Raw genomic sequence first — 22,811 nt, forward strand, 5'->3', positions numbered from 1 at the left:
CCAGCTGAGCTTGCACTGGTATTCTTCGCCACCCATTGGAACCTTTGTGGGCTCAGGAAGTGTGATCCTATTATCTTGAACACAGGAAGGATGTGAATAAGGAGAACAAAATCCTTCAAACTTCCAGTCAGGCATTACCTTAAAAGGTGTTGCAGCTAACAAAGAATTGCAAACATAACCTGTGCTATCCGTTCATTACACCACTCTCAGATTGTCAGTTTTTAAATAAACACACAACAGTAAAAGAAAGTTCACAGTATGCTTGCCTTGCTTTCCAGGAAATCTGTTACAGCTTCATTTCCTAGGTCAGTGTCTTTGGGAGCAAAGAGTCCGATTGGCTCAAAGCATGTCAGTCATTAAAGGAAACAGCGGATTGGTTACCGACAGGAAAGAAAATGACTAAGAAACTGCAAGACTATCAGAAAGCCTGGAAATAGAGGTCATGTTACACCAGTGCAGCACAAGAGAGCGTGCATCAATATGAAAATACATGTATGTTCTTTTTAAAACTGCACATTTGAAATTTCCCTTGTAAAAGTCTACCACAGCACACTTGCATGGTAATCTTGTTATAGTAGTCCGCTCTAGGTTTTACCATGCTCACCTGTGTGTTACCATGCTTTCATTGTTACACTTTGCTATGTTTTTTACTTTTATAAGGGTTATAGGTGAAATGGCATGGAAATGATATGAGTGGTTCAGTTAGCTGCAATCCCATTTTAAAGCACTATGTGAATACAGTACTTTGTGTGTTGGGTTAAGGCCCTCTTCATTTTATTGGGTTTTATTCAGTTTATTTCAAAATTGAAAAAAGGGAAATGGGTGCAACCTTGTTAAATAATGGCAAGACAGAATATTGTGTATATATGAGATAAATACCAAGCTATTCATCAGGCAGTAAAAGCTGGAGTATAGCAGTTTTTATTGAAAATCAAAGGGCTTCTCTTAGTGTGGGTCACTTCACATAGTTTGCCAAATAGGCACAATACAAAAAGACACCTCATGCACGCAACTGCCATGTGTGTTTGCACTCGAACGATACTCTCCTAAAATGTTTCATTCAGGAAGTGCTATTACTGTCACAGAGACAGCTCATTTGTATGGTTAACTGACTGCAAAGAACTGTCCAGGGTGCAAACGCCAGCAGTCTGAATAAGACAATCAGTAGACTCACCCTGCACATCGCACAAAAAGAGGTCAGCCCCAGCCTTGTTAGAGGCAGCTATTGCTGAGAGACTCTGACAGCCAGACAACTACTGCTGTTGAATAGAAGACAAGACCGTCTCACAAACTGGGGCTGACAGTCTGAGAAGGGCATACATCCACATTGAATTACAGACAAAGTTCAGATGAGGAGGGCAGACATCCATATTCAATTACAACGTTAAAACAGAGGAGGGCAAACATCCACATTGAATTAAATATATCACTTTGAAGCAGGATAAAAATATACAGGTGATTCATGATTCATGCAAAATGTTTTGCACTGTTTTCAACTTAAATATTGACATTATTGAAGAACCCTGTGCTGGCCAAACAGTACATCATAGAGTAAACCGTTTTAAACTGTTCTTTGTTCTGCATTTTACCAGAAAAAATAAACATCAGCAATGGTGATTTTGAAAGTCTTAAAGATCCCTAAAGTGCAGAACACTGGCTGCTTAGACACGATGGGTAACAATTCAAATACATTTTAAATCTGTTATGCATCACTAACACAGCGTCTCCTTCTATTATCAGCACCACTTGGACTTATTTCAAGAGTATTCCTAAGATAAATGTGGGAAACTAAACTAAAACTGGTTTTAAATCTGTTAGAATACCTTATGCAGTAAATTAGCTTAGCAGTATCATACACAAGCTAACGCAGCTTCTAGAGTATTTGAGTTATTTGTGCTGCCTGTCACTTCTTTTTATGAAGTTTGCAATCAGTGAGAGTGGTTCTGATGCTCCAGTATTGAGTTAATATCACGGTTCTCAATATCTGTCTTCCCTCATGTTGCCCTTGCTTTCAGCTTGTCTGGGAGGGGGGGGGGGCTGGCCAGCACTGAACTGCCTTCCTCATTCAATTCAACCCTTCAACTCTGCTGGCTCAACCTGTGCTACATATAAAAAGAGTGAGTAGGTGGAACCAGCTTGAAAGGTCATTTTTGTCATATGGTTTGAATGGAGTGAGGAAGTCAGTCCAGTCCTAGGCAGCGCGCTCTTGAAACTACCTGCAGCGGCTGGCGGTTATGGATGTCATGTGCAAGCTCTGTTTGTAGCAAAAACGTGAAAAACATTGGAATCTGAAGTTCTGATAAAAGGCTTGAGAGGACAATGAATTAGCTTGCAGTTTGCACCACTTAGCCCCAAAGAAATGACAATTTTAAGCTTATTAATAAAGGGCGAGGAAAATAAAACCCATTTAGCCCACATCAGTTCGCCTAATTGCTTTCCATCTTGCATTTTGAACTATAGAAAGATACACTATTCGCTAACACCAGACAACTATATAAATTGCTATTTGAAAATCTTAGTGCACTAGCAATATAACATTACTTGACTTATTCCTAGAGTACAGACATCTATTGCATTTGTCCCAAGGTGCCCCAGTTGATAAGCGGTCTAGTTTAAAAAATAAAAAAAGCAACATACATGATTTGTATAATGGGATGCGGTGTTCCTTTATTTAGTTTTGTTTTTTTGGCTCCTGTTGTGAAAGTTTCGCTGATCTGCCAAGAAGAGGGTCCTGACTTTCCCCCCATGGCTGTAGCAACATGAGGTCATGTGCCAGAGTCCTCGCAAAAACAGCGAAACAGTCTGGAAGTCATGGGTTTTGGGTCTGGCAGCTAGCCCAGTGCTTCTTTACTGCACTCTCTCTCCCTCTGGTTACACTTGTTCATCTTCATCTCTGTCAACTGGATGTATCGCAACACATTCGTATCTGCGGAGAAAACAGAAGAAGCAAAGGGAGGGAGACGTCTTAAAGAGCAGATATGGAGTATCAGAGTTATCATAGCTGGTGTATTCTTTGTGCTGTCTGGATTCTTAAGCATAAAACATAAGAATGAAATCTATGAATGAGGCCATTTGATCCATCTAAGCTAGTCCGGTACCTAGTTGCTGATTGATCCAAAATCTTGGCAAATGGTTGAACGTTCCCAATGGTTCTGCCTCAACAACATGACTAGGCAGCCTATTCCATTCACTCACCAATCTTTGTGTGAAGAAGAGTCTCCTTCAACAACATGACTAGACAGCCCATTCCATCCCCTCACCACTATCTGTGTGAAGAAGAGTCTCCTTCAACAACATGACTAGGCAGCCCATTCCATCCCCTCACCACTCTCTGTGTGAAGAAGAGTCTTCTTCAATAACATGACTAGGCAACCCATTCCATCCCCTCACCACTCTCTGTGTGAAGAAGAGTCTCCTTCAACAACATGACTAGGCAGCCCATTCCATCCCCTCACCACTCTGTGTGAAGAAGAGTCTCCTTCAACAACATGACTAGACAGCCCATTCCATTCACTCACCACTCTCTGTGTGAAGAAGAGCATCTCAACTGTGTTCCCTAGTCCTGGTTTCTATGCTGCCCTTAACCTATTGGTTAGGGCTCACTTTGTCAACTCCTTTTAAAATTGGAACCAAGTCGCTGCTGATTCTTCTTTGTTCCTGGCTAAATAGATTGAGTTCTTTCAGACTATCTTTGTAGCTCAGTCCTGTAAACCCTGGGGTTAGTCTGGTTGTTCTTTATTAGACTCTCTCCAGGGCTACAATGCCCCATTGGTAATGTGGTGACCAGAATTGGACACAGCCCTCTAAATGTGGTCTCACCAGTGCATTATACAACCTCATTATAACCTCCTTGGATTAGTACTGTACTCTTTGAGATATATACCAAATGAAGCATTAGTGTGCCATTAAATGCATAGGACTTCTGTGTACAGACTAAAACACAGATTTATTGCTGTTGTATGAGCCTCTAGAGGGACATGTTTATAATATAATGTACTAGGTGAACTTGGAGGTAAGACATAATTCTGAGTTGTGTGTTGCTCTGTATGAGGCTGTGCTGGTGTTGATCAGGCTGCACAGTGTCAGTGTGCTGTTCTGTATGAGGCTGTGCTGGTATCGGTCAGGCCTCAATCTTACCCGTGGGCTCTCGTCTCTTTGCTTCTTTCAGGTAGAGCAGGGCGTTGTCGTAGTCTCCCAGGTGGTAGAAGGCAATGCCTGCTCGGTACGTGGCTTTGAAGTTATCTTTCTGTTTTCCCAGGACCTTCAGACAGTACTCCTTCACGCGCTCATAGTTCACCAGCTCCGACTGCAGTAAACATGCTGGGGAGGAGAAAGCAGAGAGAGGAACTCTACACACCATGTACATTAATGCTGCATATTGAACAAATATCAATAAGAGAGGGGAGAGAATACATTGTTTTAAACTCTGACCTCGCAGTGAACCTCATATCTGTTATTAGCTGCTGTGTCACTGTTACTATTTCATGCATTATGCTGCTATCATGTATTGTGCATTCTCCACTGTATTTAATGTATTATGCTTTTTTTTTACTGTATATCATGTATTTGAAGTATTATGGATATTCTTGCAAATGTATTCTGTACTCTGTACTGAAATGTGTTATTCTATTAATCTGCATGTGTAGCCCTATTGGAATTTAGTGATGAAATAAGAATCACATCCATATCAGTTATACCAATACCTTTAAGATGTATTGGACCTTGCTGTGCTGTTTTCTGTCTTCCCAGAGCACTTGAAATAACTTTCAGTACTTTTTTGGCATTATGAACTCTGTCTGGCATCTGCCATCTATCCCAAAGCTTTGTGGTATGTTTTTAAATGAACAATTAAACATAAAAGGGTTTATTTTCTAACTTCCCACATACTGTAGGGCGATGCATAACTTTTGGCAATAGCTGTATATCATGGTGGCAAAAATATTAAATATAGTAACATTTCACTCTTTTTTGTAAACGTTTAGTCTGGAAAAAGCTAACCTGAGTGTGGTTCTCCTCTACTGACAAGGTGACAGTATTTCAATGACAGGATACTTCTGTTGCAGTGAGCAGATAAACCTGACTCAACAAGTCGGGATATTTTTAAGTAGAACTTTGATGGCTGGAGTTTGTTTCCGGGACCCAAAAATATATTTAGTCAGGTAACCGAGCAGAAGGCCGGACTTTCTGAAATGGGAAACCGAGGGAACAGCGAAACAGCTAAGGTGAGATTGTTCATAACTGAAAGTGAATGCATGAACAGTACTTTATGAAGACTCAAGTGTGATAGTGGATGTTTAAACCCTTTTCTTTCTATCTTAAAAGACTGCAACCCTAAGTAGTATTTACAGTACTTGCAGAACAATACATTTTCAGCACATTCATAGATTAGCAGTAACGTATCAAAATCCAGTATTCAAAATAGCATGTATAAATATATCAATGTAATTTTGTATTTTTCCCAGGGTTATACTATAAATTTAATATAGTTTACCATGGTTTGCCGTATTTATTAATATGCTTTCCTCTACTCCTCTATGCTTTACCGTGCTTACCTAGGCATTGCTTTCACTAGCGTTAATACACTATTGTAATATTGTAAACTTTTATAATGATTGATGGGAGCTAACCATGTATCTGAATGTTTTCAGAGGACAACCAATTTTTAAAAAAGCAATAATCCCAAATTGGATGGTGGCCAATGATGCCATTAATATAGAAGCCATTCCTTCAACTTCAGGACTGTAGAAAATGAACATATCACTTGACAGAACCTCCCGAATCCGTTACCTAATAGGAGACCCTTACAGGGTCATTACAAAGCAGACTGATCCTATTACAAAGTCATCACTCTTGTTCTCTCCCATTAGATTCAACTACAGCTGCTTGTAGCTACTAACACATCTTGCAGATGCACACTGTTGCCTAATTGGATTGCAAAGGCAAAGCATGGCGCACCCTGTCTAATGTGTCAGCGAAATACAGAGGAAGAGCATGCAGTTCTCATTGAAGTATAATATGTCTTCCAGACTAATTTAAACACCTTTCAGACTCGCTTATGACATTGCCATCCTGGCTGTGCATGGTGCTCCTTATTCACTGGGTTTTGGTGGTTTTTAAAAAGATTGTAGATAACAAAATACTTTCATAAATCTTACCTGTAGTGCTCTTCCATTCACTAGATAGATCAGAAATGTACATATGACAGAGCTGTAAATTCTGTAAATAGTGTGGTGTTTGTGTGTGTGTTGGTGGTGGTTGGCAGGGATGGGGTTAATTCCTGTCCCTGCCAAAAACATGTGAGAATGTGGCTGTTCCCAATTAGCACCAATTATTCCATTGTGCAGTTTTGAAAGAAACACACATTACCGCAAACATGTAGTTTCCTTTTAAAACATGACATCTGATACCTCATTAGGTGAAAGAAAGTTCTTAGTTTTCTTGTCATTCCCCCTTAGGAATCACAATATCTTATTGGCTGCAAAGCATATCAGTCATTAAGGGAAGCAGCTGTTTGGTTACTGACAGAAAGAAGGCCCTCAAGGGGTGGGGAGAGTTTCACTCTACAGGTGAAATGATTCAGAAAGTGCAGGACAATCTGAGAACAAGGCTTGCAAACAAATATTTCTTTAGCCCAGTGTAATATTAGTTATATCATGTAAGACATGTGTTTCTTTGCATGATGCACATTTGAGACCTACACAGTGAACTGATGTACATGGCATATTTATATTTAATTTTGTTAGCTACATTTTTTTTTAATTGGTTTCTATCACTGTAGCTTTCCGTGTTGCCTGCTACTTGAGGTTCATTTTCCCTGTGCGAATATCGAAACACGAACAAGGAGATGCATGATTAGATCAACACCATTACAGAAGCTGGCAAGGACATTCAAATGTAAATCAAAACGAAAGACACGCTGGTAATTTCAAACTAAACAAATCAGCAGCTATTTAACACTGGTTTAAAAAAAAGACACTGCAAATAAAGTACAACGCATTTCCAGTTTAAGAGGCTTTTAAATACAGAATACTAATCTGAAAGTAGCATCAGAGTTCCTTTTACAGTGTATTTAACATTCAGGAGAGACATGCTTCAAAATAAAAGCTTATTATATTAACAGAATGTTTACACAATGGAATACGTATCCTGTCTGGAAGTTTGACTTAATTGCTCCACAAAATAGAAATAACATGAAAGCAATATGTATTATTTTTACCAGTTTTCTCCCCAATCTATAATGCCCAATAATTCCCTTAGCACAGGTCAGTGGATTTCAGTGACCTAACGATCCCTGGAGGACAAAGGCTAGCCATGCAGGTCTCTGCTTGAGCTCACTGGGCATTGAAACGCTGCGTTCCCCTGAATGTAGGACTCACCCTGCACACCACATGTCTTTACCAGGGGAGACACTGTGTTTGATTGAGTGTTTGGAGTTCTGGTTGATACAATCACGCACCCTGTAAATCAACAGAGGTCATCGCTGGGCTGCCATGTGGTGCATTCGCATCAGGAATACAATACATCTAGGGATTTGGCTTGACATCTCTGACAAGCCTGGGACTGCCTCTCCACAGAGCCAGTTTATAATGTGCTGAGTGTGGAAAATGTCAGAATACTGGAAATCCAACTCCACAGAAAGAAGCATTCTCTCGTTCAGAGTCGTGAACATCAATCAAGGACTGTTTTGCTGCAGGCAGAGCTCATTTCACACTTGCCTACCTTGTGTGGCTGGCTTTGCTGTAACACATTCTACTGTGTAGAAATATCTGTTTCCAACTAAATACATGATTACAGAACCCACAATATAGATTGCAGTGCCACCAAAGCAGACAGTCAGTTTAATATCCATAGGTTGATTATTAATGGGACTGTACTCCTAAATATTTGGCATGTTTATTAAAGTCACCTGCATATTTGACCTTTGCAGAACACTACGCCTGAGCCAGGTGGATTTTCTGGAATGAGGCCAATATAAGTCACCATGTCGAATGAGGACAGTATAAAAACCGCTAGTAGTGTGGTGCACCTCTAATTACACCCCTCCTGAAAAAGTAGAGGTGTACTCATAGTTCCAGAGTAATTACCTTTAAGAAATACTGTGCAGGTATTAATTAATCAAAACACACCTGCTTATTAATGTGTTGATTGCCAAACAAGAACAGCCTCCCTCCTCTCTCTTTTACTGAGTACCTATAAGTGACAATTAACTTCCACACTGAGTGTTTTAAAAGCTGCCTGGAAGCTAATTATCAATGCAACACAACGCACACCCTGTCCTGTGTTATCCCTTCCTTTACAAGCTGCTGTGTTATAAGTGCATGTGAGCGCGATATACAAGAGCCCCCTAGAGGAATGGACCTGGGGGAATCCATCAAAGAGAAACCTCACAGAAACACAACAACAAAATAAAGGCAGGACCAGGAAACCACAGACCCATCAGCCTCACCTCCAGATCATATCAAATCACAGAGCACTGAGGAGAGTCTATGCAGCAGCGGCATCATAGGAGATTCAGAAAAGGGGTGTTCCTGTCTGACAAACTGCAATGATGGACACAGAAAGAGCCTCTGACATCATATACCTGGACTTCCAAAAAACCTTTGACAAAGTGCCACTTGAAAGGCTATTCCTCAGTTTGCAATCCATGGGAATACAAGGCAGTATATGAGGGTATGGAATGGGTCTAGCCATGTTGTTGATATGGAACCATCCTTAAAGATCCAGCTACTAAGAGCCCAACAAGCACCTATGGGCAGAATGGCCTGTCTCACTCATAAATCCTCATGTGTACAGATCAGCTTCAAACAAGCTTGTTGTCTGACTCCTAAAGATGATTCTATAAAGAGGTGGAATGGTTCCTTAGAAAACAATTGAAATGATTAACTGTTAAGAGCTCAGCAGTCTAACAGCGTGAGAATTTGAGTGTGAGGCATGCAGGTTAATTGAGCTGTAATATATGGCTTTGTTTTACCCATGGCGCTCTCTCTCTCTCTTTCTCTAGCCCAGAAAAGTATGAGTCATTGCTGATTAGCTTTCAGATTTAGTGAGTAAAGCAGGCATTGCACTGGGGACCTCAGCACTGACTTGGTTATGCAAACCCTTGTTTTTAGAAGCTAATGTCATTGCAGCCTTTTCTAGACGTTCTGTACAGTACATCTATCTATCTATCTATCTATCTATCTATCTATCTATCTATCTATCTATCTATCTGTATATATACTGTGCTACCCTGTTATAATGCAGTTGTCGGGGTCCCCAACTGCATTATTTGTGTTTCACTTATAACAAATATTGGTATTTTCGTTCCTGAAATGATTTACAATGCCCACAAGCCAAATTAATGTTGTATGAAGGAAGGAGACCCACACAATTTGCAGCCACGGTTTATTGGGATGGTTATTCCCGGTCCCTGTCAGCCTGGGCCACACCAAAAACAACACTCTTGCAATCTCACAGCAGCGCATTCACACAGCAGCATTATTTTTCCTACAGCAGCACTCTTTAGAGTCAATCTTATCAAGAAAACCTCTTACTTTTTCTTTGTCTTTTAGCCATCCGCGTGATGCAGATTCTGCGACATTTCTATCTTTTGAAACTGTTGCTTGAGATTCACCATTTCTTACTCTGTTCACCGCATTGAGTTTCATTTTAACAGAGAAATATTTGGGTTTTTTTTGCTGCCTGCCGTGCTTCGTACTGTATATCTGGAACGCTCACCCACCGTTTCCACACTGTAACAGGCATCTATCTATCTGTCTACTGCATTTAATACAACGAGAGGTCCAGTGGTTGTCCAGTTGATCAAGCTGACTGATCAGGTCTTAAAGGATCTTGATTAGTCAGAATGAACAACATGCCTGGGTTACCCATTCTCACCCATCACTGTACAAAGAAGCATCTCCTACCCTTTCTCCTGTAATTTCCAACTGTGTTCTCTGATCCTTCTTTTAAGATTTCAAAGACTTTAATCAAGTCTTGTTTGTTCTTGAATAACCTTCAAACGTTCCTTGTAGCTCAATCCTTTATGCCAGACTTGTCTGGTTGCTCTTAGCTAGACTTTCTGCTAGGAAATATCCTCAATATCCTCTTGGTAATGTGGAGACCGGAATTGAACGCATTATGTTTGTTTTTTTCAGCAGAACGCAATGGTGCTTACTATTGAATACAGTAAGTGTGTTTTTTGAGTAATTAAAGTAAACTAAAGATTGTCAACACGTAATGAGCTTCTTAAACCCAACCTTGATTCCTGCACAGCCAGAACTAATGCAGTCCCAGTATAAAGTGCACACTACAATGAACGGGACCAACAGCTGTGATACAATATAAATAAGTTATTCATATCATATAGGTGTGGTTAATATTAGGCTATGCACTATGGATGAATGGAAGTTGCAGCTGGGATCCAGGAAAAGTGTCTATCAATAAAAAATAAAAACCGACAGTGTTGACTGGGGTAATAAACCACCACCCCACCACAAAGACAGCAGCAGAGCGATGCCCCAGTCCGTTCCAAACCCACTGCAGCCCTGTTAGACACATAGGTACTCAGAGAGATCGGCACGGTTTATCACAGTCACCACTTTCCAAAACTGACGTTATTGAAAGGTTCTTCAAAAGACCCTCAGATTTCAGTTACTTCCCAACCACGAGGAGGAGCAGCAACAAACCCAGGTGACACGTTTCCAAATAACCAGCAACCCTGGCGCTGCTGACTGGACTCATATAGCCTTTCTACCCAACTAATGCTGAAGTCATGCATTGAAATAGGAACAAGATGCATTGCATTACAGTGCCAATGATCTGTGATGTGGAAGATTTAATTACCAATGTTTCAGAAAACGACCCAGGGCCATGCCGTGATATGCTCATATTGCAGCAGAGGAATTATCTGCATTAACTACAGAGAGCTCTGAGGCACATGGCTTCTTGTAAAACATAATAATGTGTCTTTTTAGTTTTTCAGAGCTTATAGTACAATTAGTTACCCGATGCAGTATGTAGGTATCAATCATAATAATATAGGAGGCTACTGTTAACTTTAGTGATACCTGTGTCATATTGTTGTACACTGACATTTTTTTATCAGTGTGCAAATCAGTCCATTTTAATAGTTTAAAGCACTTTAGATAATTAAATGCGCCTTGAATTTTAGCTACTGTGCTTACTTCTGTGCCAGGGCATTAATCGTTTCAGTTATTCCTGTTCACATTTTATCCAGCTTTACTGCTGTTCTTTCCTAATAGCATCTGTTTTTTTTGCTTCCTCGTCCAACAAAATGTGCAGCTGGGCTTTTGTGAAATATTCTTCCTGCTTTCTTTCTGTTTTGTGAGTCTCCCCTTCCTCTTGCTCTGTTCTTTCTGCACCCGAAATACATACTAATTTGGTGGTTGGAGACTGAATTCTGACATGACAGTAAGACAGTTTAAAGGCAATGTAAAATGACTTACTTAAAAGTAATATTACTCTATTATGTTTTGAAAATAGATATGTTAGTGGGTAACAAATTCTTTCATGCATGGTAAATCCCACTTATACAATGAAAAGTGTGGTCTCACCAGTGTATAACCCCATCAGAACCTTCTTTGATTTATACTCTATACTGACTGTAGTATTCTATGATATACTATAGTATATAGAGTATAGTTGTGTTATCCTGATGAAGGCTTTAGCCAAAATGTTTGTCTACTCCTAGTATGAAGAAAGGTAAGAAGTTTAAGATCTATATGAGTGGTATCAGAAAAGTCAACACAGTTGGGTTAATAACACATAATCCAGTGTTCCTGTTATACTAGCCCATTCAGAAACCAGTCTTCCAATAGCAGCCTCATCCCATTGCAGCTGCCCTATACTTATGCTACCATTGCCCCTTTGTACAGAACCACACTGCTACTGTCTGCATAGCCATTGAAGATCATTTGGGAAGTGTATAGTTTACATACTGTGGTACCATTGTACCAGTGGCAACCTCATCCCATTGTAGCTAACCTAGTGCTACCACTACTCCTTGATACAGAATCACTGCCATTGCTGTGCCCCTGTCTGCTGTTGAAGATTATCTGGGAAGGGTATAGCTAGCATACTGTTGCTTCTAGCTCTACCTGTTGACAAGACGCTCTCAATAGAATCTGCAGTGTGAAATCAGAAGACGTGGGTCTTCACAGCACTCACTAGAAATAAACCAAATGCAACAGGAAAACTGGCAAAGTAGCCCTGCTGCAATTTGACAAGAAAAGGCAGACACAGCCTGTGAAAAGGCAGGCTGTGAAAACGCTGAGATAAAAGAATCATCTGGGCGGTGGTTTGAATGCAGTTTTGCCATGAATACAGGTAGGCACATTATTTATAAACGCTGGACCTTTTAGAATCCGACCATATGAAATACTCACATTTAAGGGATGCCATCATGTTTTAATATATCCTTACGTGTGTAATAATCCGTGCTGTTATTGTACATCACTGTTATGCCCTGCACTGGTTGAAATCCCTGGCGAAGGGGATATTGTGCAGTCGTTTTTCTGTTACACATTATTTCATATTCCTGGACCTTCGAGGTGAAATTTGAGAGGATTCCATTCTGGAGATATTGGGGTCTTTTCATGTATTTGCATGTCAAGCGTACAGTTCTGAACAGATCTGGAAAACTGATTAATAAATTATTAATTTAGGCCTATTTTGAACCATAAAACTTGGTAATACCACATATCATATTCATATATATATATAATTATATATATATATATATATATATATATATATATATATATATATATATATATATATATATATATATATATATAATACATTTTTATTTCAAATAAATATATTAGGAAATACAAATGTGTATGTTGTATCTTTACAAGAAAACTTATAAAAAAAATATATCTAGAAATATATTGCATGTATGTATCAGTGATCCATATATTTAATTTCAATTGTATCTGCCATTGCACCCAAGAATAGAGCCATTACTGTTTCCACTGTCCTGTCTGCATTGTCACTGAAGAGCATTGGGTAAGGGAAACCACAAAAGCGTGAACCAATAACACCTTGCTGTTATCACAGTGCATTGTGACAGGTAGCATGTGTGCACACAATCCCTATAATTGCTATATAAATAGCAATGTGAAATTGTGTAAACCTAGCCATGCTTGTGGAAACAGAAAAATAAAAAGCAGTGCCAATTAGAAGAGAGATGAGCAGCCAAGCACTCACTCTAGCCCTGGGAGCTGGCTCTCTCAGGCTGTCACCAGCTGTGCAGAGAATCACCACGTCTCCAATCCAGCTCCCTCCTCAACCTGCACATGCACAGGGCTGGCACAGAGAATCACCACATCTCCATCCCTCCCTCCTCAACCTGCACATGCACAGGGCTGGCACAGAGAATCACCACGTCTCCATCCCTCCCTCCTCAACCTGCACATGCACAGGGCTGGCACAGAGAATCACCACATCTCCATCCCTCCCTCCTCAACCTGCACATGCACAGGGCTGGCACAGAGAATCACCACATCTCCATCCCTCCCTCCTCAACCTGCACATGCACAGGGCTGACATAGAGAATCACCACGTCTCCATCCCTCCCTCCTCAACCTGCACATGCACAGGGCTGGCACAGAGAATCACCACGTCTCCATCCCTCCCTCCTCAACCTGCACATGCACAGGGCTGGCACAGAGAATCACCATGTCTCCATCCCTCCCTCCTCAACCTGCACATGCACAGGGCTGGCACAGAGAATCACCACGTCACCAATCCAGCTCCCTCCTCAACCTGCACATGCACAGGGCTGGCACAGCCCTTATCAGATGATGTCAGCCTCAACGTTGTATGCAGAAGTTCCCTATAGATGTGAGCCACTAAAGTCATAGCAACTGGTCCACCACACAACTGCCTAACATTGTTAACCTCTACAGCTGTGACAGGGTCAACTGGGATGTTTATAGCCATCCTTATGAGTGGAAAAAGCACATGCAGGGTTTATATTACTAAGTCCAATGTATGGGAATAAAAGCACGTTTATACCCAAAAGTAAGAGCTGAATTCGTAAAATGACTTTCCTTGAATCAAGCTGTGCATCCGCTCAGCAGCCCCTCATAATTTGGAACCGTGTGACTCACCCGGTCATTCTGTCATTGGATTTGAATCACACCAAGTTATTGGATGCTAGGTCTCTCAACACTTATTAAATAGAGAATGTTGTACAGGGTGCTGTGCGGAACAAGCTGATCTCAACTAGTTTTCATCTGATAAAAGCCATCTGGTACAAACTATCTCATTCAAACAGGAGTGGGATGCTACAGCAAACTAAGGGTGGGCATTCAATTCTCATTTCACACACTGCCCCATGCAGTATGTTTTATAATCTCTGGTGAGCAATTTTTTCCTAAAGTTTTGTGGAATTCCTTAAGAACATGAGAGCATAAGAAAGTTTACAAACAAGAGGAGGCCATTCGGCCCATCTTGCTCATTTGGTCGTTAGTAGCTTACTGATCCCAGAATCTCATCAAGCAGCTTCTTGAAGGATCCCAGGGTGTCATCTTCAACAACATTGCTGGGGAGTTGGTTCCAGACCCTCACAATTCTCTGTGTAAAAAAGTGCCTCCTATTTTCTGTTCTGAATGCCCCTTTGTCTAATCTCCATTTCAGTCTGATGGCTCACGCTGGGGTTGCGCTGTTGCTGGTGTTAATGAGCATGTGTTTGCTGCTGCATCACTATGTGTGTGTGTGATCCGGGTTAGTGTCTCCTGCACAGTCAAAGATCAGCACACAGCCTCCACACAGAGGGCAGGGCTGGGGTTCTGCTTCATCAGCCTGGTTCTATTGATGAGGTCAGTGGAAGACATGAACAGCGCTCATCAACCCTAGTCCATGGCAGGTCAATGCCATGCACATCCATTCACTGTACGCTGTAGGTCTCAGATGTTTAGTTTAAAGAAATCTCTGTTCATAGCACCTGGAGAGTACAGGGCTTTCTTTCATGTCATTAACCAACCAGCTGCTTCCTCCAATGACTGACATGCTTTGCAGCCAGTAAGATGCTTGACCCTGTAGACACTGAGGAGGTGACATGATCCAGGAAGTGAAGCAGACTTCCTGGAAGACAAGGCAGGCAAACTGAGATCTTTCTTTTCCTACAGTAGTACCTGGTGTCATTTCAAAATAAAAATACAAGTTTGCACATTTGAGTCCTAAAGTATATAATGACTACAAGTGCACAACAGGTAAGATTTATGAAATAGCTTTGTTCAGTAACTCTGTGAGCTCTCAATTCTGATCTGAGCCTCCCTGAATCCAGGTGGGGTTTTCTATTGACCAGCAAACTCATTTTGGTAGAGACAAGCCCCCTTAAAGTAGCATCTTAAAAGAATCCAGAAATCTTAACTTTCATGCATTTCCATTCATTATACAAGTCTGTTTTGAAAACAGCACTCACAGGAAACAGAAAAAAAAATAAACAAAGTAAATTAAATTTGAACTTCCTCTTTATTGATTTTACAGCATCTCAACCTTTCTAACCAATCAGATGATTGTTCCAGTAGTTCACCATATACTACAGTTTTTGGTTTTAATAGTTTAGGAATTAGTAAAAAAAAAAAAGATGATAAAATGATAATAATAAATAGGTATAAAATAATAAAATAACAAATGATCACTTAATTAACATTGAAAAACAGAGTCACACCTGGAACATGAATGTGCAATACAGGTTTGCTGGAGAGAGTAAAACAGACAGCAACCAGACTCCAGGCCTCAGAGAAATGAGCTACACAGAATCTGGGGGACATGACTGAAGATTTAAAATCTTAAAAGGAGTTGACATAGTCATCCCAAATCAATACTTTAAGCGTAGCACAGAAACCAGGACCAGAGGACACAGTTGCAGATAGACTTAGAACAGAGGAAAGGAGACACTTCTTCTCACAGATAGTGGTGAGTGTAAGGAATGCACTACCAAATCACGTTGTTGAGACATAAACACTTGGATCAATCGATTACTAGGAACCAGCCAAGCTTCGATGGGCCTCCTCTCGTTCGTAAATGTTCTTCTGTTCTAATAGGGTGGAGGGCCACTGAGGGAGAACTGATTCAATGCGCCAACCCTGCAAGGTGCTTAAATTGATCTGCAGGTATACGGCAGAGAAAGGGGAGAGACAGAGAGTAGGAGGCACAGAGAGTGGTGAGGGGAATGGGTTACCTAGCTATATTGTTGAGGCTGAATCATCAAGATTTTTTACGACCCAACCTGACCACATTTGGAGATCAAGCAATACTAGGAACCAGACAAGCACTGATGGGGCCAATGGCCTCTTCTGATTCTTAAATGTGCTCATGTTCATGCCATCTGCATTGCCAGTAACCTTTCTGCTCTCGTCTTCTCTTCACATTTTCCCAGTATCCATTGTGTGCCCTGTCAGAGCAAAGCCTGTTATAAGCAGAATACATTGTAGCCCAGGAGCCAGGAGGAAACATTTCACATTTCAATAGGCAATCTGGAGATATGGCCAGCACAGCCCAGGGGAGTTCATTGAATCATTGAATAATTGATTGAAAACAGCAACTTGACCTAAATAGAATTCAGAACTCTTTCAATATTCTGCACTGAAAAATGTGGCTTTTGTTAAATGGTAGCTTGACGCTAGAGGTGCCATTTTTATTTTTATATAGTAGTAGCTACTGATGTTTAATTTTATACTAAATGGATACATACCATATAAGCCATGCAACATCTAATTGATGAATCGATTATTGATTGCCATGGCTTTCCTTTATTGTTTATTTGTTCCAGTGTTTTGTCTGTTGTTTTGTGAATTAAATCTGTGCAACAGCTCTTCACTGGAGCGTTATTGTCTCTGAGTCTTCCTGCCAGTAACAGCTTGGGTCGTGACTCTATCCTGAGCGCCCCCTAGAGACTCGGAGACAAGAAAACCGCAGTGAAGAGCTGTTGCCAGTAACCAACAAACAAAACACTGGAACAAATAAAGAGGCACAATGGCCAAAATAAAGATTCAAACAAAACAATATTAGGTAGGCTGGGTATTCACCTCCACTACAGCTCAAAAACACAGGTCACCAAATTCCCTCCAACAGACAAAGGATTTCTCCTTCCTTATATACACGTGGCTAATTGGAGAACGGCCACACCTGTGATTGTTGGCAGGGATGGATTTAACCTCATCCGTGCCAACCTTACATTCCCACACACACACTATGTACAGCAGTAGGGCTTCTGCCCTGCCACGCAGAGACTGTTGTTTGCACTTCTAGGATTATTGCTTGTTTGTTTGAAACCAACCTGCCTTTAAAGGAAGAAGAGGATCTACAGGACAGCTGTGGGCAATCACACCTTAATTGGGACTTGGATAGTTGCCCTTTCCTTTTTTAATTAAGTCAGTTATATTTTTAGCAACCATTCCTATGTAATAATAATACATAATGTAATGAATACTGTCAATTATTATATACACCACTGCATTGTATTAATATTTCATATCGTACCAGTATCATATCGTTATGGTTGTTCTTTATCATTCTCATTGAGCTCATTACCAGTAATTTATTTTTGTGTTCATTATGGGTATTCATCTGTGCATCTTGCTGTCTCCTGAGGAAAGCAATGCCATTCACTGTGCCAACTGGGTGCTAGTAAACAGAACCTCTCTCTACAAAAATCACACTTTCACAGAGACTGAACTTAAAGGTGAACACCCTTCTGGTCTGTTCTGCTCCAGAGTCATTCCAAACACAGCAGAAGAGCACTCGCTATACCAGATACATTATTATTATTATTATTATTATTATTATTATTATTATTATTATTATTATTATTATTATTATTATTATCTGCTTACTGTAATTTACTCATCTTTACTACACTGTGCTGTGCTTTTACCGGGGGATACCACGTGTAATCTTTTAGAAGGGGCTGGTTCATTATCTTCTCTGTGCTTTGCTACACTGTGCTGTGCTATTATCGCAGGGTACTGTAGTAAACTTTTCGAAGGGGCTGGTTCATTCTCTTCTCTGAGGTTTACTACACCTTCACAACCTGCACAACTATTTTGCCGATCTTAGTGGGGTTTTTTTTTTAACAAATCGCAATTGAGAGAATGGGAATGGCATCGCTGTATCTTGCACTAACGCGAGTAGCGTTTGTTTTTCCCTTATTACCCTTCGAGAAATAGGGTCCCAGTTGTTCCAGAAAAGACAAATAATGACGTAATACTCAACGGAGGGAGAAAAACATTCAGCTTAAGTGAATAGGAATTCAGCAGATGACAAAACGAGTTCAATTTCTGTATCCGTATTTATAAAAGAGGCTGACGCTGTTTGATATAACGTATAGTAAATGTTTTGTTTCTCACAGACGGATTTGGGACGCGAATTCGGGACCTCTCGTCCTGAAGCTTAGCGCCGATTATTATTATTATTATTATTATTATTATTATTTATTATTATTATTATTATTATTATTATTATTTAGCAGACGCTTTTATTCAAAGCATTAAATTAAATTAAATTAAATTAAACAAAATAAAAAAATAATACATTAAAGATGTTCAAACATTTCTTATAAAAAGGGAAAATAAAACAGAAAAAGAAAAATAAAGGGTACAGAGAGAAGTGGCACAATGAAAAGACATAACATATAAACGCAAATGAAGAATGATACGTTTACCTAGGCTGTTGCTGGCCTTTTCTGTTACTGTACGCATTCTATTGAATAATAGTGGAAGAGATACTGATTTCCTTCCACATTGATGTCACGTATTGTATTGCTCTGCAGGTTTGTTTTGCCATTGCAGAAGTTACTGAAGATAAAGACACACTTACCCACGAACTATTGGTCCCATTATTCAAAGTAATTCAGTCTTTAATTATCTGTTTCTTAAATCAGTTACTTTTGGCTTGTGTCTTAAAAGCCTGTTTGTTACACTGTGTTCCAAAACACTTTATCATTTAAAGGACATTGGAAAGAAAGGCATTTTGAAAATAAAATAATTATAGCTCTCTGAAAAATGAAACTACATATAAAATATTCAATAGAATGTTTGATTTAACAAAATGAAACGTTGATATCAAATGTTATCGATATTATTAAATCTAATCAATATTTTAAATTTCATTATTTCATTTCATTTCAACCTGTGCCGCCTTTGTAATTGTAACACAGATAAAATAATGTATCAAATTGTTACGTGATATAAGCAATTATTCTTTTTTAAAAAAAAATAAAAAGATCATTATCCAACTTCAATATCTGCAAGTTGGATAGATCTTTTTTATATACCAGAAACTCTTAAAATGTGATTTTCTTTTATTGTTAGCAGAAATAGAATCCTTAATTTAAAAAAAAAAAAAAACTATCGTATCTACTACAATGTAAACCAAATGGTTAAAAATGAAATTCAACGGATCATAAACATTTTTTATTATTTATATACTTTACACGATTTTTTTTTTTTTGGTAACACTTGTGTTTTTTGTGTATTCTATATTCACAAACTTAAAATAAACACCAATATATGTTTTTAAAATTTTAGCATAAAAACAAATCTACATTTCAATGTCACACATTTTCAGTGTAGCGTTCTGACCCGTTAGGGTAGAGTCCTTCTTTAGCAGTACTCTTGTGTCTCACTGTTGCTGCCCCATCTTTACACCATCACAGAAAATCGTTTTGCTTTCTTGCTGATTACATACTCGTGACATAACTAATTTGTTGAATTATAATTATAAGTGTGAGTCTGGCTGGCTTGCTGTAGGCTAGCCAGTTAGAATAAACGCACAGGGTGGGCGCCAAAGCTTGTCCTGGTATTTAGGCTATAAATTCCGTCAGAGAATTGCAGTTCTGTGAAATGGTACGATCAGCTGTTCAGGAGACTTCTCTTTTCAACGAGCTCGCAAAACAGCGTTGGAAACAATGTATTTTCTCTGTCAGCAGCTCGTCCTATAATCAAAGGGCTATATGTGCCAACTGACTAACAAAACAAAACAGGGATGTGGGATGTTGCCTTTGACGTAAACAAACGTAACTTACCTGACACAATTCCTCACGTGGGATTTTTAACACAATTTTATTAGACTCGTAATTTAAACATGCTTCCCAATTAAAAGGCAGCTGTTAAAATTAAAATAAAACGCGTACACACCGTTTACTGTGTGTGTTTGTTATGCAGATCCTACTGGATTTAATTCGTGGGTTATTCAGTTATAATTAGATTTTTTTTATTATTATTTATTTATTTATTAGCTCAATAAAAAAAACTAAACATACAGCAACCACAACACATCTGTCGTAAGACACCTAACATTTGAAACACAAAGACGGGTAGGTGGGTCGTTGTCCTTTCACCTCAGGGCTGGGTAAGAATCTAGCTTGAATAGCCTTGAATCTAGCTTGGGTAACCTCGATACAGCATGCAGGTTAGTGCGAATGGCACCGAGAATCACAGAGAGAGAGATCCGAGCACAGAGCATAGGAACTAGCCTTACTCACCATGCACAGACAAAGCAAAACAAACCACATCATATATAACAGAAAGAAAAACAAACAGATTCTGGGAGGTCTGTGTGTTTTTAAAGGTAGGTTTGGGGTTCGCTGTATAGTTTTTCTGCTATTTAACTCGAAAGATGTGGGTTCAAATCTGTCTCATGAGTGATGACAGATGTGTTTCAGAACAGGTAAGTAAACAAAGACTATTTTAGATTTAAGTTACACCTGACAAACACTTGCGCCGAACGATAAATAACAAACAAACAAATCAGTTCAAAAGACGTGTTTTCGATAAACCAAATGTACAACGTTTGTCCTTTACTCCTTTTTTTAATTCTTTGATTTAAAATGTAAACCAATTTCAATCAATATGAACATGTAACACCGTACAAATAATTGCCGGGAAGGAAAATTAAATCCACTGCAACATAATTGCCAAGGGGCGAAATAAACAGTGGAACCAACTAGAACTCCCTTGTTGTTTTTGAATTGTAATTGCATTGTAATTACACCACTATGGTTTTTTCGTTGCTATCATGACCGTGCTTTTTTTTCTGCAGCCAGACGTTGCTGGTGTTGTGGGTTTAATTGACCTCAAAATACAATAAAGACGAGCGAATAACGGTGTGGCAGCGACACGGACCACACTACAACCGTGAACAGTGAGTGGAATCCGGACCGTCCCTTACCAGTCAAGCTGTCATAACACTCCATCTCCGTACTTTCAACCAGCCTCTGCTGATCCTCGGTCAGCTTGTTGTTGGCTTTGCTGAGCAGATTCACATCGGATCCCGTCGTCCCTTCCCCGGCGTGCACCCCTTTGAGCTGCAGCAGAGCCCGGTGGTACTTCCCAATCGCCTCCCGAAATTTTTTCTCCTTGTAGCAGCGGTTGCCCTCCACCTTAAACTCGACCGCCTTTTCGATTTTGGACTCCATTTCCAGCTCTGCTTTGGCACGGAAGCTGTCCCCACCCGCGGCCGCGGCCAGGCTCCTGCCCCCAGCCTCCGGGTAGCTTTTAAGGCTCTTTATGGTATGCTGTTTCGCTTCCATGCCTTTCACTGGCAGCGGCAGGCCATGCTTTCTAAACTCAAATGCCTGTTTTCTCTGAATGAGCTGGAACAATGTACTGTGCATAAAGGATGCGAGACACCCCCTTTCTCCCTCCAAGAAACAAAAGCAAACAAACAACAAAAGCAATCAGCGCGGCAGCTCCCCCTTCTCCCGTTCTGTTGGCTGTGCTTTCTGCTTCTCCCTTGTTAAGGAGGATAGATGCGATGTGGCTCTGTCGCTCACTCCTCCAGCACCAGCAGTACAAGCCAACTCGCAGCTATACTCACATCAGCACCACGGACAGCGACACAATGCTGGCTCCTGCATCGCACTGCATTGTGGGTACCTAATACTGCATCGCACAATACAATACAGAGAACACGGCATTACAAAACCTTTACTGTGTGTGTGTGTGTGTGTGTGTGTGTGTGGTAGGGGAAGAGGGAGAATATAATTAAATTTGTATAGGGTATTTAACCGGCCTACCTGCACGTTGTTGTTGAACTTTTGAAATCGTGTAGCACATGGTTCCGCTGTTAAACACAATTCTACTACAGAACATTTCAATTCTCTCTGACCCAGAACATTGCAAACGCCAGTCTAGATTCCTCTCCTATCGCTGAAATATGTATTGTAATATCAACGCTATTTGTTTCAACACATTTAACTAACACGTCACATTTTACATTCCTTTTTAACAATGCCATTTTTCATGATTATTTTAAATTTGCTGCTACATAAACACACGCGCTACAGGAACATGCAGGTTTCCCAATTGCATAGCACATTATTCACAGGGATAGCCCATGTACACAAAGTGCTGGTTACATATTGCTGGTGCTTTACATTTTTTCCAAGGTCCAGGGCCAAAGTTTAGTGGAGATAGCGCAGTGTTACAGTTTGCTGATGAGGGTATCTGTACGTGATCTGCAATTTGATTCACGAGTTGGTTGTGCTGTGAACGTTCTTCACAGTGGGGCAAATGTGCACTGTATATAAAGGACTGATGACATCGGCCTATTCCAACAGGTTAATGCTAAAAACAGCACAATCATTGCCAGATAACCAAATATGAAATGCATATACGTATATTAAACTCAAGCTGGGGTTGTTTTTGGTTTTTTTATAGGGCAACACAAAACTACATGCTCAGTTATGTAAGATACTACACGGGCTGCATGATTCAGTATGACTATTGGAATCTGAGTGTCCATCATACCTTTAATTGAGTGCTAATCAAGTGAAGTGGGTCGATGACTCATTAATG

The 22,811-nt window shown here is 40.0% G+C and overlaps 1 protein-coding gene across 1 annotated transcript; it reads right to left on the reverse strand.

Moving 5' to 3' along the window:
• Nucleotides 1-900: 900 nt before the first annotated feature.
• On the reverse strand, nt 901-21,863 carry LOC121303731 (tetratricopeptide repeat protein 9A-like). The gene is made up of 3 exons (XM_041234510.1): nt 21,184-21,863; nt 4,138-4,320; nt 901-2,926 (listed from the first exon to the last, which is right to left on the reverse strand). Exons 1-3 carry the CDS (start codon nt 21,626-21,628, stop codon nt 2,832-2,834), a joined length of 723 nt encoding a protein of 240 aa, XP_041090444.1. The 5' UTR covers nt 21,629-21,863; the 3' UTR covers nt 901-2,831.
• Between the last annotated feature and the right edge of the window lie 948 nt (nt 21,864-22,811).

The sequence above is a fragment of the Polyodon spathula genome, chromosome 35 (genome assembly GCF_017654505.1).
Source record: "Polyodon spathula isolate WHYD16114869_AA chromosome 35, ASM1765450v1, whole genome shotgun sequence".
NCBI classification, from domain to species: Eukaryota; Metazoa; Chordata; class Actinopteri; order Acipenseriformes; family Polyodontidae; genus Polyodon; species Polyodon spathula.